Source organism: Gossypium arboreum, chromosome 1, assembly GCF_025698485.1.
Source record: "Gossypium arboreum isolate Shixiya-1 chromosome 1, ASM2569848v2, whole genome shotgun sequence".
NCBI classification, from domain to species: domain Eukaryota; kingdom Viridiplantae; phylum Streptophyta; class Magnoliopsida; order Malvales; family Malvaceae; genus Gossypium; species Gossypium arboreum.
The window spans coordinates 33,220,260-33,236,164 of NC_069070.1; the positions used below are offsets into that span (position 1 = coordinate 33,220,260).

The 15,905-nt window shown below is 33.9% G+C and overlaps 1 protein-coding gene across 4 annotated transcripts; it reads right to left on the reverse strand.

The window, feature by feature from the left end:
• Positions 1-3,852: 3,852 nt before the first annotated feature.
• Positions 3,853-13,807, reverse strand: LOC108469936 (receptor-like protein 53). Of its 4 annotated transcripts, none has more exons than XR_008283100.1 (9): positions 13,383-13,807; positions 12,997-13,151; positions 12,579-12,796; positions 11,532-12,141; positions 10,831-11,340; positions 10,656-10,736; positions 8,460-8,571; positions 4,407-4,494; positions 3,853-4,090 (listed from the first exon to the last, which is right to left on the reverse strand). XR_008283100.1 is itself a non-coding variant. In XM_017771066.2 (8 exons), the coding sequence occupies exons 1-7, from the start codon at positions 13,556-13,558 to the stop codon at positions 8,495-8,497; spliced, it is 1,827 nt and encodes a 608-aa protein (XP_017626555.2). In that variant the 5' UTR covers positions 13,559-13,807; the 3' UTR covers positions 3,853-4,494; positions 8,460-8,494. The 4 variants fall into 4 exon arrangements, 1 of the variants encoding a protein (XP_017626555.2); XR_008283098.1 differs by having other exon boundaries at positions 3,853-4,118; XM_017771066.2 differs by having other exon boundaries at positions 3,853-4,494.
• Between the last annotated feature and the right edge of the window lie 2,098 nt (positions 13,808-15,905).

Consider the following 15,905-nt stretch of genomic DNA (forward strand, 5'->3'; position numbering starts at 1 on the left):
AAGAAAAAAGACTGAACAAAGATAAAAACCTTCCAAAATGTTTGAAGTGTGATAACATTATATTTTATATCTAAATAATTAAATTATGAAAATAGAAATTTCATGAGATAAAATTTAAAATAAAAATGAAAAATTTAAAATTATTTTAAGTAGTTAAATAATTTTATTATTTTCTTTTGTTTTGAAATATATATATATATATAAGGTGAAAATAAAGGAATTCATAGAAGAAGAGAGGCGACAAAATTAAAGTAAAAATTAATTATAAACATGCTTCAATAACAAGTAAAGTCTTTTTATAAAATAACTTTCTCCTTTCTCACACAAGCAACCTTAATTTTCTTCGCTTTTATTTCATTGTGAAAAGTTTATTCTTGAGCATGAAGTTTTTACCAATATTTTATTTCTTTCAAATTTTTATCATAAGATTTTGGAATAAATATCAAAATTATAAATGAACTTTGATCAAATGTGTAATTTGATACATAAACTTTGATTTTGTGCAATTATACACATTAAACTTTAAATTTGATTCATTTATACACATTTAAATAAATGAATTCATATATTTATTTTTACATTAGATAAGTATAATTATTTTTATATAATATGTAAATACAAAATTTCCTTATATCAATTATGATGTCAGTAGTTTGGAAAGTGGATCAAATCAAAATGCTATGTATAAAATTACACAAAATCAAAATTCATATATTACATTGCACATTAAACCAAAATTCACTAAAGCTTTCAATTTTGATAGTTTTTATTATAGTTGCTCAATAAATTTAGATTAGAGATCATTATTTTCCAAATTGTGGGGCATTCATCAATCAATTTCTTGTTTTTTAATTTTTATTCTTTTGGTGTGGAGTTATTCATCTTTAAAATTTTTAATTTTTTATATATTGCTAGAATTTTAAAGTATCATAAGAACATTTTAAGATATATTTCATGTATATCACTGATATACAAGCTACAGGTGTAACGCCCTAATTTTCGGGAATTCTGTGAATGTTGGCATAGGTTTAATTATGTTAGTGGGCCTCTAGAAGGCCCAAGCTTAAGATAGAACTCGGCAATTTTAGTTAATTTTTTTTCCATAAGAAAAAGGGGGTGAAATTATGAAATAGAACCTATGTGAAAATGTTTGAAAATGCTATAGGCTAAATTGAAGTGGCCAAATAAATAGGAGTGCAAAATAGGAGGATTTGCATAACAAACCTCCCATTTTACATGAAGTGGCCAGCCATCATGTTGTTGTAAACAATATGAGCACTTGATATCCATAATTCATGGTACAAATTGATAATAGGTTAGGTAAATGTTCCATGATAATGGGTTAGGTAAATGTTCCATGATGGGAATTTCATGTCTTTTGTATTAAAGAATTAAATGGATGAAATATGAAATTTTTATAAAAAAAAGGGTGAAAAGAAAAAAGTTTTGTCCATCTTTGTTCATCATAGCCTAAAGTTAGAGAAGAGAAAGGAGGGGAGAAAGCTCTTGAATGTTCGGTCACTTGGGGAAGAAAATTGAAGGTAAGTTCATGGTAGTTTGCTTCTATCTTAATGTTCATGAGTTCTTCTTGATTCTACCTTAACTCTTGAAGCATATTTTGGTTTTTGGTTGTGTTGTGAGCATTTGGTCATGAATTAAAATGAAGGAAATGGTTGTTGTTTCATGTTCTTTTGATGAAAAATGGAAGATAGGCGAAGTTGAGCCAAACAAATAAACATGCATGTGACTTAGATGCTAAAGGGAAAAATCGGCTAACATGTTGTGCTTTAAAATGATGAAATGGAGATTATACTTAAGTAAAATCATAGATATGTGATGATTGATTGGTGATATACATGTTTAAATAACAAGCATGCAAGTTAGGTGTGAAAGAGTGATTTGGTAATAAATCTGCTTGGGACAGCAGCAGTAACGTGACTTTGGAAAATCACCATAAATTGCGGGAGATGAATTAGAAGCTGAATAAATTATGTAATTAAAGCTTATTGAGTCTAGTTTCAAATAAAATAAACAAGAACATATTTTGAATTCTGTACAATGAGAAATTTGATTCGTAATGAAGAGTGGTCAGATTAGTCAAACAGTGAAACATGGGAAACTTTAAGAAAAATCTGGTATTGATTGGCCAAACCAAAAATTCTGAAAATTTTATGGATAGAAGATATATGAGTCTATTTTCAGGGAAAATTAACGACACTTGATTTGGAGTTTCGTAGCTCCAGTTATAAATAATTTAGTGACTGTTGCTCAGGAAGACAGCTTGCAGTGAAATTATGATTATGTGGTAAACATTGACAAAAATTTGTTAATGAGTTGCTTATTGTTTTCTTATAAGCTTATTCTGATCTGTAGGTGTGGTTGGTTGAATATTGTAAGGGGTTAATACGTAGTTTGTATTTGAATAGTTAGATTAACGTGTTAGTAATCCAATTGTAGGCGGTTCGTGTGTGGATCTCGTCAGCATATCGTCGCAAACAAGTGTGTAACTGACACCCTCTCATAGACTAGATTAGCAAAAGTAAAAGTCAAATGCCGAAAAGTCGGTATTTTGGGAATTTATGAAAAGTAATGCTCGTAAGATAGTTGGGTTTGCATATTTGGTAATCTAAAGTAATAAACTGCAGTACGCGCGATTTCGTACATTTTGATAATTTGGGCTTAATGGGCCAAAGATCGGGTTCATGGACCAATGGGCCCAATTCGGTAAGTATGCGCGGTAAGTGTTCTGATAGTACGTAAATAGTTAGGATATGCATGAAAACCCTAAAAGTAGCTAAATTATTATAATACCCCTATGTATGGAAAATTATTGTTATACCCCTAGGTGCAAAATTACCGTTATACCCCTAGGGTTAATTTTGACTGAAAAGCATGACGATCTGATTCTGTATGATGTATGGACCAACGGGCCCAATTCGGTAAGTATGCGCGGTAAGTGTTCTGATAGTACGTAAATAGTTAGGATATGCATGAAAACCCTAAAAGTAGCTAAATTATTATAATACCCCTATGTATGGAAAATTACTGTTATACCCCTAGGTGCAAAATTACCGTTATACCCCTAGGGTTAATTTTGACTGAAAAGCATGACGATCTGATTCTGTATGATGTATGCCATGATTATATATCTGTTGTATGGGGACATGGGTTATATTATGGAGGAAGCGTCCTGGTGGCTATGCCACAATTATCGATCCGTGGCTCGCCACATATATTCGCCCGTGGCTATGCCACAATTATCTGATCTGGTGGCTCTACCACATATATCTGTTCTAGTGGCTCTGCCACAATATCTGTATCTGGTGACTCCATCACAATATCTGGCAGCCTCGCTGCGATTTCTGTGGTGTGTAGCGATTGGGTGGGTCGAGTTGTCTCCCCACATGGTATAAGGTTGGTACGGGGGTGTATAGGGTTGGATATGGTTGGGTTTCTGCATAAACATGTAATATCTGTTCTGTTCTGTTAAGAGCCTATGGGCTTTATTCTGAATTTCTGTTCTGGGCTAAGTCCAACTTATTCGCTTCGTGGGTTGAGTGATTTAGACTATGGTTGGGTTATTTTACACCGAGTTTCCCCAAACTCACCCTTTTATTTTCTTCCACGCAGTAATCCCCAACCATAGTGGGCTTGGAGCTATGAGGGAATTTGAGTGGCCACCCGCTCGAAAGTTTGATTTTCTTCTCGTGAACTGGACATCCTTTTATTTACGTTTGAAGTTTTGGGTTTTTAAATGTAATAAGGCCGCTTAATTATTTTTGATGGTTTTAATATGTATTACTAAGATAGGTATTACTTATTTTAACTGTTGAAATTGGATAGCTTTAGGCGTTTTCAAAAACAACAATTGATTTCAAAATAATACGACAACAAGCAAAGCTTCCACAATGAAAGTATTTTCCAAAATTAATCACTTTTCCTAAAAATGACTTAATCAAAATCAGTTTCCTAGAAATATCCATGACGTTCAGGTGTGGCAATGGCGGTATGCATGTCTAGGATTGGATCCGAGGGGAGCTTGGTACTTAAGCAGTCCGATGGACTCACCACCTCTTTTCCGGTTTCCTACCTGGTGCACAGCTTCCATTCACTTTAACCTATAATGAAATTATCTTTTAAAACAGTAAGTAAGTTTTTCTGGATCAACAATATAAAATGTTTTGAACGCTTCGATGTGGCATGTCGGATCCGGTCATAATGTCTGGGCTGGGTTTGGGGTGTTACAACAGGTATTTATACACTCATAGCTATTTAACAGATACTCTAACAGATTTGATAACTGATTATGAAATCAGTTGTATTCTAGCTATTTTTAGTTGCTTCTCCTGATATTCCCTCTGCAGATTCCTGCTAAAAAATACTTAGTGAAGCAATATTCAACTTACCACGACATCGCGAGAAGGATCACTCAGACAATGGTTTAGTAAGAACATCTGCAACTTGATCCTGAGCAGGGACATAATTCACCTACAACTGACCACCAAGAACCTTGTCACAAACAAAATGAAAGTTAAATTCCACATTTTTAACATGAGCATGAAGCACGAGGTTCGCAGCTAAAGACACAGAACTGGTATTATCACACCAAAGTACCGGAATACCATGAAGAGACACTCCTATCTCATCTAGTAAAGATCGAAACCATGCAAGTTCAAAAGTTGCATTTGCTAAGCTTCGATATTCTACCTTTGAGGTAGAGTGAGAGACCACATTCTGCTTTTTAGAAGACCAACCAATAAGATTGTTGCCGAGATAAACACAGAACCCTGAAGTAGACTTTCAATCTTCTAAAGAGCTAGCCTAATCAGCGTCAAAAAACCCTGTTAGAGTAATTTGAGAAGGTTGAAAAACCAACCCATGATCAATCGTACCACGAATATACCGTAAAATTTCCTTCACAGCAGTCTAGTGACATAATGCCGCTTATGCATATACTGACTTACTTTATTAACTGCAAAAGCGATATCAGGCCTAGTTAAACACAAGTATTGAAGACCACCAGCCACCTGTCTATACTTGGTGCCATCATCAAATGGTACACCAACCAGAGAAGTAAGTGTGGGTGAACTGACCATTGGTGTATTAATAGGTTTTGCATCTACTATATTAGCACATTCTAATAGATCTCAGACATACTTTCCCTAAGAAACATGAATAAAATCTCCATTGCGTGTAATTTTTAAACCAAGAAAGTAACCAAGCTCCCCCAAATCTTTTAAGGAGAAGTGTTGGTTGAGACAATGAACTACCTCATCAAGTGCAGAACAAGAGTCACCTGTTATTATAATGTCATCAACGTAGACCAGCAAAAAAACACTCCCAGCAGATGACCTTTTAAAAAACAAAGATGGATCAGCATGAGATGATCGAAATTAAAGTTGTTGGAGAAGACAGCCTCTCAACTTCTCGAACCAGGCTCTTAGAGCCTACTTTAGTACATAGAGAGCTTTCTTCAATTTATAAGCCAACAAATTTCCATTGACATCACGGACTTCAAATCCAGGTGGTTGTTTCATATAAACATCCTCAGCTAAATCGTCATTCAAAAAAGCATTATTAATATCTACCTATCTTAATTTCCATTTGTGTGATACAGCTAAGGCAAGTATTGTTCTGACCATATTAGCTTTAACTACAAGGCTAAATGTCCCATAGTAGTCCATTCCAGTAGAATGAGAGAACCCCAGAGCTACCAAGCGAACTTTATGGCGAGAAACTACCCATCAGGATTCTTCTTAACCTTGAATATCCATTTGCAGACCACAAGTGAACGATCTAGAGGTGGTGTGACCAATTCCCAAGTGTTGTTGTTGACTAAAGCTGTTAACTCATCATAGACAATATCTTTCTATGCAGGAATATTCATGGCTTAATGAATGTTTTTCGGCTTAGTAATACTTACTACAGCAATATAAATTTTTGGCTTATAAACACCAACCTTACTCCTAGTCACCATATAATGAGCATTACGAGTAGCAGGAGCTAAAACTAAAGACGTATCTTGACAGTCAGAACCAACTACCTGATTATCAAAACCAACAGAATGAGAAGTACCAGAATCACTTGAGTTTGCATCGAAACCAACTGCAAAAGAAGATGCAACGGGTGACAATGAAATAGAAGGAACACTCATCCCACTAGAATGTTGAGACTCATCAAGAGGCAAAAAAGCTAGAAGAGTATTGACTGAACATGAACTTTCTTTTTGTTCAGAAGAAGATTGTACTCTTGCAAAAGGGAAAACTGTTTCATCAAACTTTACATGTCTTGAAATGAAAATATGACCACCCTAATCAAGACATTTATACCCTTTATAATTTGGTGCATAGCCAAAAAACGTGCAAGGAGTAGATCGAAATTGTAACTTGTGTTAATTGTAGGGCCGGGTCAGTGGATAGCATAAGCAACCAAATACTTTAAGCCATTTATAATTAGATTGATGTCCAAGCAAACGTTTCACTGGAGAACTCCCATCTAACCCCTTAATAGGAAGCAAATTCTTAAGGTACACTGCAGAGTAGAACGCATCAAACCAAAATGAGAGAAAAAGTAATGCTTGTGCAAGCAACACCAAACCAGTTTTCACAATCTGTCGATGACGTCTTTCTACTAGACCATTCTACTCAGACGTGTGTGGACATTACAAACAATGAGCAATACCAAACTTCTGAAGATAAGGGGCAAAACTCTGAAACTCACCCCCACTATCAGTCTGCAGCTATTTAAGTCGAAACTCCTAATTGCAACTCAGCATAAGCTTTGAAAATGATAAATGATTGTAAAGCATCAAATTTATTGCTAAGAAAATAAATCCAAGTACGCCTAGAGAAAGCATCCACAAAAGAAATATAATATGAAAAACCAGATGAGAAACACGAAGTAAGACCCCATAAGTCAGTTACCATAAGCTCAAGAGGAGAAGAATACATAGATGAAGAAGCAGCAAAGGGTAGTTTATGCCCTTTACCAAGCCCACAAGCATTACAAAGAGTAAATGATTTGTTTTTAGGTATACTAATATTGCAAGAATTTAAAACTTGACGAACAACATCGCATGATGGATGACCAAGTCGCTGGTGCCATCGACTAAACAAATCAAATTTCTGACCTAAGTCAGCATTCGTCGTTGTTGTAGAGTTGAGTAAAAAATTAGAGGTGGCAGGAAAAAAACGATACAATCCATTGGACTCAACACCTTGAAATATCATCCTGTGAGTTGCCAGATCCTTCACATAACAACAGGTGGGATAAAATTCAAAATACACATTGTTATCCTATGTAAATCTTGAAACAGATAAGAGGTTCTTATTGATATCAGGCACATATAAGAGATCTTTAAGCAGAAACTCATCAGAACCATTTGATAAAACAGAATTACTAATATGCGAAATACTAACTCGATGACCATTACCTACAACCACAGTACCTACTCCTGAATACAAATTACAATCAGAAATTACTCCTGGGTTACTGGTTATATGTGTCGAGGCTCCACTATCCGGATACCAGGCCTGATCAGACACTACAATAGGATTGGCCGTAACTGACGCTAGACTCACATGAACACCAGTGGAAGAACTAACACGAACACACCGAGACTGGGAACTAGGGATTTCATGTTAGGATGAATGTGGAAAAGAAAACCCAGGTGGATAGCACTAAGGTGAAGAATGCTCAGATGGAAAATGCCCAAGTGAAGAAGGCCCAATTTGAGAAAGACCAGATAAGTTGTGACGAACACAAAAAATATGGGCCGAAGGTTGATTTCTAAAGATTGACGCAGACGACTCAATAGCATCAGAGCCTACATAAACACCAGGGTATGTATCTGTATCATCATAGGTGGAGTCATACCTATAGTAACACCGATGAGCTAAATGCCCGATTTTGCCGCAAATCTAACACTGCGACCGAGAACGACCACGACCCCCTCCACAAAAATAACCAGAGCCTCGAGTCAACCTAAATAATTGTGGCGGTGGGTGACCAGCATACCCAAGAAGATTCGAAGAAGTGGAAGACGTCTTATCTGCTTCAACAAAATTAGCAGAGAAACTAACATGAGAAAGATGAGCCTGTTGTTTTGCTTCGACATCAAGTAGAGCTGTTGCGATTCCTTGCAAATCAAAAGGAACCTGACTTATGGTGATGATAGAGACCACATGATCGAACTTTGGAGGAAGACCATTGAGAATGGCTGACTGTTGCTCTTCGATTGACACAAGTTGACCACATCCAGCTAAGGAATTGCAAAGATATTTTATTTCTACCAGATATGTCGAAATGGAAAAATCATTCTTTTTGAAATGATTAAGAAGAGACTGATATCGCATAGCCTTAATTGTCGATTAGGTGCCAAATATTCTTATCAAAGCTTCCCACAGAACATATGCAAATGAAAAACTTCCAATTAGTTAATTGTGAAGCGAGGCACTTACTGTGCAGAGAAGCCACGCCAAGAGAACAGAGTCTTCTATTCATATTGAACATATGCTGGATTGTCAAGCGAAACACCGTCACTATCAACGATTATACGCGGTGGCACAGTAACTGTTCCATCAATAAAAGACTGAAGTCGATGAGTCTTGATAACAAGAAGAACATGCTACTTCCAGGCCAAAAAATTACTATCATAAACTAAAATGGCTACTTTCTAAAACACAAGAGCAAAAAGATTTAGAAGTTCTGATACCATGCTAGAATTCTAAAGAATCATAAGAACATTTCAAGATATATTTCATGTATATCACTGATATACAAACTACAGGTATTTATACACTCATAGCTATTTAACAGATACTCTAATGATTTGATAACCGATTATGAAATCGTTGTATTCTAATCGCTTTTAGTTGCTTCTCCTAATATATATTAATATATATTGTTTATAAATTTAAATTACATTGTGATGATCTTAAAAAGTCATTTTTAGACATTTAATAAAAATGTTTACTTCATAATTTTCAAAAAGAAATTCTAATTAATGTAATGCACTTTCTAATAATAGACTGATTCTCTTTAATAATATTTTAATCTTAATTAGTGTTGATTAATTAAATAAAATAATAAATAATAATAGTAACACAAGGTTTAGGTTTTTACGTTTAACTAGATTTATTGTTTGATATGGTGAGTTTTTTTTTCTTTTTTTTAATTTAAGGATTATGCCTTTAGAGGTTAAGATTTTAAGATAGATAAGATTTAGGATATTTAGAATTTAAGGTTTACTTTTCAAAATCTAATGACTAAGTTTTAGGGTTCCAAGATTATAATTTTAGAGTTTCAAGTTTAGGATTTTAGAATATTATTAAAAAAATTAATTTTATTAAATCTTGATCTTGAAAACCATGCAAAGAAAATATAGAATCCAAATTAGTTTTAACTCCATTTGGGACTTACAAAAGGTGAGGAAGAAGAATCCTTTTGCGCATTTGATTTGTTTATTTAATAGAGTAAAAATATAATGATAAAAGAGTTAATTTGATGTTTCTTAATATATTATATTACTCATAGAGACTAAAAAGATATGATGTGATATGTTATGTAGTTAAATTCTTTTATTAAATCTCACACCGACCAAAACAAATATAAAATTGAAATTAAGCCATTAGTTCTCTTAAGACTTACAAGCCGTGAGAGTAGACGATTCTTTTGGCATTTAATTTTGTTTATTCAAATTAAAATAAAATAAAATAATATGATACAGCGTAAAGTTATCGGGCGTTTAAAATCATCTGAATCTAAATTAATTTGTTTTTTTATTGGATTTCATAAATTCGATTAATGGTTTGGATTTTAAATATTTTTGTTGAATCCAATGATATATTTAATCTTGAACATCAATTATAATTCAATTAAAATAATTTTAAATTTATAAATTACTATGACTTACTTTATTAATTACATAAAATTTAAATTCATAATAATTTAACATATAAAATATTTTTTATATTTTAAAAATAATATAATTAAATTATTAAAAATCAAACCTATATTCCTAGTATATGTAACACTAAACTTAAACAAAATATGTAATAGAGAAATTATATTCTTCATATAATTTTGATATATTTATTATTGGATGAAAAAGAAACATACAATGCAACCACACAGATAGTCAAGTTTCAATATAACGAAAACTTAGAAACTAATGTTTGGCTTGACATCGTGCTCGCTAGACAAAGAGTAGATCAACAACGAGAGAGGGAGGTGACACTTTCATTGAATGAGAATTTGGCCCAGAATTTTTATAAATGAAAACCCACAAAATATTTAAGGCTAACGATAGGGATGATGGAGAGGGTGTGAATGATAAGCCAATCCAGTTTTCAACTTTCCATTACTGAATTCAAGTAAATATAATTGCAGATCTTCCTCATCGGCCAGCTAGGATTCAAAGACTTCATTCAAAACTCAAAATACTAGAGAAGAAAGGGGGACAAAAACACAGCTCATCATACAAGTGCAAGGACACGACTACGGTAGCATATATATACCTTGGGGATCCAGGGTGGGATGCTTAAACCAAAACCAAGCTTACGTGCCTCAAAATATTCATGTTACCACTATGTGAAGAAGTTGTTGTCAATTGAATTAGACCATTTGATATGATTATATATTGGGTGTGACACTACCTGCATCATGGGGAGATTGAAGGGCTAGAGGTGAAAACTGTAGCGCAAGTAGCTCCTCTCTGTTATATTTCAATCTTTGATCTAATATTTCAGAGAGAAAAAAAGGAAAGGAAATTTAGATTATAAAAGAGATTCGATATTTTGTGTTAAAAGCAAATCATTGTGAAAGTCTTACCAACAAAAAACTGAGGCATAGGCAGATTTCCCTGCTTTTTGTTCCATTGAGGTCCCTTCAAAGATTGTTGTGATGTGGATAGGCAGTTCGAAATTGTTTGCTGCTCTGTTGAAAGGTTTTGAACAATTTCGTGTCGTATCTCAACTTGAGGATGTTTCTTTATGAATTGTGAGATAGCATCTTCAGTTAAAAGCCAACAACCCATCAGGTCCAGTACTCTCAGTGTTGTTGGTGGGCTAAATGCGTCCAGACCATTAGTTGTTAACACAGCATCACAGACATGAAGTGTTGTCAGCTTTGGGAGAGACGAAAGGAGATGCAAAGTGGCATCTGTAAGAGACGCACATTTGAGAGATAAATGGCTCAGTTTTTTGCAACTCGATAAAGGGTGCAAATCCGGATCCCTAACTTGTGTATGCTCCAAGTTTAAGCTCTCCAGATAACTAAGATTTTGAAGTGCTGTTAGTGTGCTATCCACATGCGACTCAGTACCTGGCTGGAGAATAAAACCTGTAAGTTGCAAAAGAATTGTTAAACTAAAAGGGTATGCCAAGGGTTAATAATTCGGTTTATGGCCACAAATGAAGAACAAAAGCAAAAGCAAAACAGATTATAGAGCCATGAAAATACCAAGACTACAGCAATATTCATGTTTAATCCAAAAGAGAAACAACTTAAGGTTTGTATTAAGGAAACCAAACCTTTAATGTTTGTGCTGCTTAAGTTGATAAACTTAAGTGAAGGCATCAAGCCGATATACGACAAGGCAACATCGTCGATTGCTGTGTGAGATAAAGATAAATTTTCAAGTTTGGGAACATGTCCGACTAAAATCCCGATTCCGACAGAGCTGACTCTTGTGCTGCTTAGATTTAGATTTTTCAGATTGGCTCCAATACATACAATCATTTCAACAGAATCATCCCCCATGGTGCCAGAGCTGAGATCCAAATGTTCAAGCATTTGCATATCAGCTAAAATGCCAAACCGGCTAAGGGAAGATTTGGATACATCCAACAAAGATAAGGAACTTGTCTTGATATATAAAAAGGCCTCAGCCTCATTCATGAAAGTTGCTCCAGCACAAACAAGTTTCAGCAAAGGAGCTTTATCACCATTGCCTTCAAGGATAGAATCAATGGTACAATTACTCATATTCAAACATTCAAGAGCAGACAAATTTGGAAAGCGTGTAACATTGGTCCAAGCAAGATTGAGGAAGCTCAGTTTAGGGAACCTTTGAAGGACCAAAGCCCCTTGGTTAGATATTTTACTCCCCCAAAGATCAAGGTACCGTAGCTTTGTCAATGCCTAAAACAAAACAGCCACCATAACTCATTTTAACCTGAATATTTTACCCTGAAAATGGAACTAACTATAATATCTTAGAATCAATCATTTAAAATTCAATCTTTCAAAATTGAACCACCAAACTTGAGCTAAAAATAGCAATCTATGGTAATTGAAACATAACTTAGCTCATCTAGTTCTTACAATGATTTCAACTGCGAAGAAACTCACTAACACAATTTAACAACTGATACACCCAAGTTCTCATCTAAATGAAGTACGTACAAGAAACAGTATTTACCATAACAAAGTTCACAGACTCCAGCAAAACTCAAGAGGCATAGATGCTCAGTAATTTCAGAAATGATTGTGGATTATTGCATCCTTCAGCCAATGATAAAATATAGAGTAACTTTTCAAGCAAGAATACAGAATATGTACATGTAAAGAAAGAATACCTGAAGAGACTTCAATGAGGAATCTGTAACAGGCAAACCACCCAAGTCTAATACAGACAAATTCTTAAGTGATGCAAGCAGCGCAACCCCATTCGCAGTTACCCCAGTCTCTGAAATCCATAACTTTTCCAAAGTTGAAATGGATATAAGGTGTTTAACGCCAGCATCAGTAACCTTCATGCATCGCGAAAGGTCCACCTCCTTTAGACTAGTCATCCCTAAAACCACGAAAGAAAGAAAAAAAACTACAAATTTTTAAAAGATATTGAGCTTATCAATATGAAAAAAAAAATGAGCTTTGATCTCCATTTCTTTTAATAGTTATTCTTTTAGTGCATCTAAAATAGCTTCATATTCAAACAGATAACTTCTTATAATTTCTGTACATTTTTAAAAAATGAAAAACTCAAAAACATACCTACTATGGGCCAAATAGCAGAATTATTAATTCTGTGACAATCACCGAGATTAAGTAATCGTAGATAACGAAATGCGCCTAAATACGCCATCCATTCCGCATCAACAGAATTCTCTCCTCTAAGATCTATCTCCTCCACACTATATTTGAACACTCTGCATTATCAAATGAAATGAATAATCTACTTCAACAGGGACCAGTTAGCAAAGTTTCAAAATTAAACTGAAAAATAAATAAAAATACATAAATTCCAATTCACAGCTTATTCTTCTTTGGCAGACAATTCAGATCTAGTTTAGAAATGTAACATCTAACAATTGAGCTAATAGAAAACAGAAAAAAAATATAAGAAAAATTGAAGTGATAATGAAGGAATGTTAATGAACTCGAGCAAGGAAGGGAAGAGAAGGCGACGACGGAGGAGGTTCCGAAGCAGAGACTGAGAAAGGTGAGAAGGCAATCGCTCCAGAGTTCTTCTTTGTCTCCGCCATTTCTCCACGCTCTCTTTGCTTTGGCAAGCTGCTTCTATACATCGCCGAATCAACTCGCTCTCTTTCTCCATTTCCGTTCGATTTATTACTTTTTTTTTTGTCGAATTTGATAAATCACGCTCTCGTTTTGCTTCTCTTTGATCTTTCAATCCTTGAATCTAAGAAAAGATAAAGTTCAAAGTCAATAACTATTTTAGGCTTTTTGGTTTGCTTGCCCTTCACGAACTGTGAAATGTGGAAGAAAAGGATTATTAAAAGCGGTGCGGTTAAAATTCGCGTTTGAACTCGGCTCAAAATGTAATCGGTCCAAGATTTTTGACATCTGTCTAAATGCCAAAACGAAGCGTATAAGCTCCCCAGGATAGATAGCCAGATCAATAATAGTGGTAACTGGTAATACTTGGATTATGAATAATAATATTAAAATATTTTATAAATTACCAACGCATGCAATAATAAAACATATTGAATTTCTAAAAAAAAAACATGGAATCGAACTTTAGAGACAGATAATTACGAATGCTGATCATTGATCATAATAGGAGGATAAACAATATAATTTTTCTTTTACAAATTATGTTTATATTAAATAATAAAATATGGATTAAAATTAATAAGATGTTAAAATATAATATAAGTCGTTATACTTTTATTTTTATAAATTTAATCTTTACACTTTTAGATTTAATTGTTAATTTTTTTAAAATTTATTAATGTAACATTTTAAAATAAAAATTATTTAACAACCATGTAACTATATAAATAATATTATATTGAACCTGAATTAATATTCTAGTTTAGTGGAAAATTAGTGTTGCAATGAAAAAATTTAATTCTTGGAATTTCATTACTTTGGAAGTGCAATTTTTACATGAAAAATTCCAAATTTTAAAAATTAATAACAACAATATTTATAAAAAGAAATACCTTAAAACTTAGAAATCATTCAATCAGAATATAAAAACAAAAACAAAATGCATTTGCGAGGTGTGCATGGGTCGGGCTAGGCTGGGCTCAACTAAAAATTTTAGCCTGTTTGCTATGCTCGGGCCCGGCCCAACTCTAAAAATGTGCCTAAAATTTTTTCTAAGTTCTACCAAGATAAAAATGTTATAACTCAGCCCAATGATTTCCCCCAATATTAATTTTTATATTATTTTAAAATATATATAATACATCAAAATACTAAAAACACCAAAATAAATATTTCCCAACAAATTGAAAATAAAATTTCAAAATATGTATACTTAAATAACACTATGATAGATACAACTTAACAAGCAAATGCCTCTAAAATAATAACAAAATTAACAAATATTTTTAAAATAATAATAAAATTAACAATAAAATAAGTTTTATACAATATACAAACAATAACAACAAAATAGTAGTAATATAATAGTAAAATGGTAGCAAAATAGGGAGAAAACAATAGAAAATAATGTTAAAAAAATTATCCTTTAGTGAATTCAAGCCGGCTTGGACTAAAAATGTCTTACTCGAGGCCCGACCCATTTTTAGACGGGCCTTATTTTTTGTCCAAGCCCATTTTTTGGGCATATATTTTTGCCCAAACCCTCTTACATTTCGAATAGGCCTTCGGGCCGGGCCAAGTGGCCCCACCCATGAACAGGTCTACTAAGTGCTCTCTCTCAATATCCTACATAAATCAATGGAAAGTTTTTTTAAATGAACTCTAAGATGTTGCTAATAATCATGACCGATTTAGCAAACCCTTTAATGAATAGAAGATTAACAGAAAAATTGAAATGAGTAGGTTGCAGCTATTGCATTTGGGATGATGCTCAAATACCCCATGAATTCCAGCCATATTCAAGACACTTAAGAGCACACTCATCCCTAAATATGATTAGGTATGGAAAAATGGCCCCCCTCTCTAACTCTTTTGCACCATACTAGACCCCATTTCTAGCCACCGATTATCCAGTTCTTGAATCGACGAGGGAATCCAACAACTCTCAGAACTTGGATAATGAAATTCCAAATGTCTTTCTAAGGTACATCCATGAACCAACTCCCGAGCCAGTAGCAAATTATCCACAAGTTCCTTCCATTAAAGCACTTTGGCTATTAGAGATAAGGCTGGGTAGACACTTGATTGTTTTATTGGAGGAGGCTACCATATTTCCAATGGCAAAAAAACATAGAATGATTTCCACTACATCTCCTCCAAAAATGCTATAGGAGGCTTGGAAGAATCTGGTTGGGTATGCATCAAGGCTAGGGGCCTTGTTTCCATTCATAGAGAATATGGTTGACTTATAATCTCCTCTGTTGTAAAACAAGAACAATCAAGTTTGATATTTCGTACGTACCACTTGATCAGCACTCTATCCAGCTATCTTGAAAGAGGCTCATAAATGATATTTCCTACTTGAATATATATTAAACAAATGC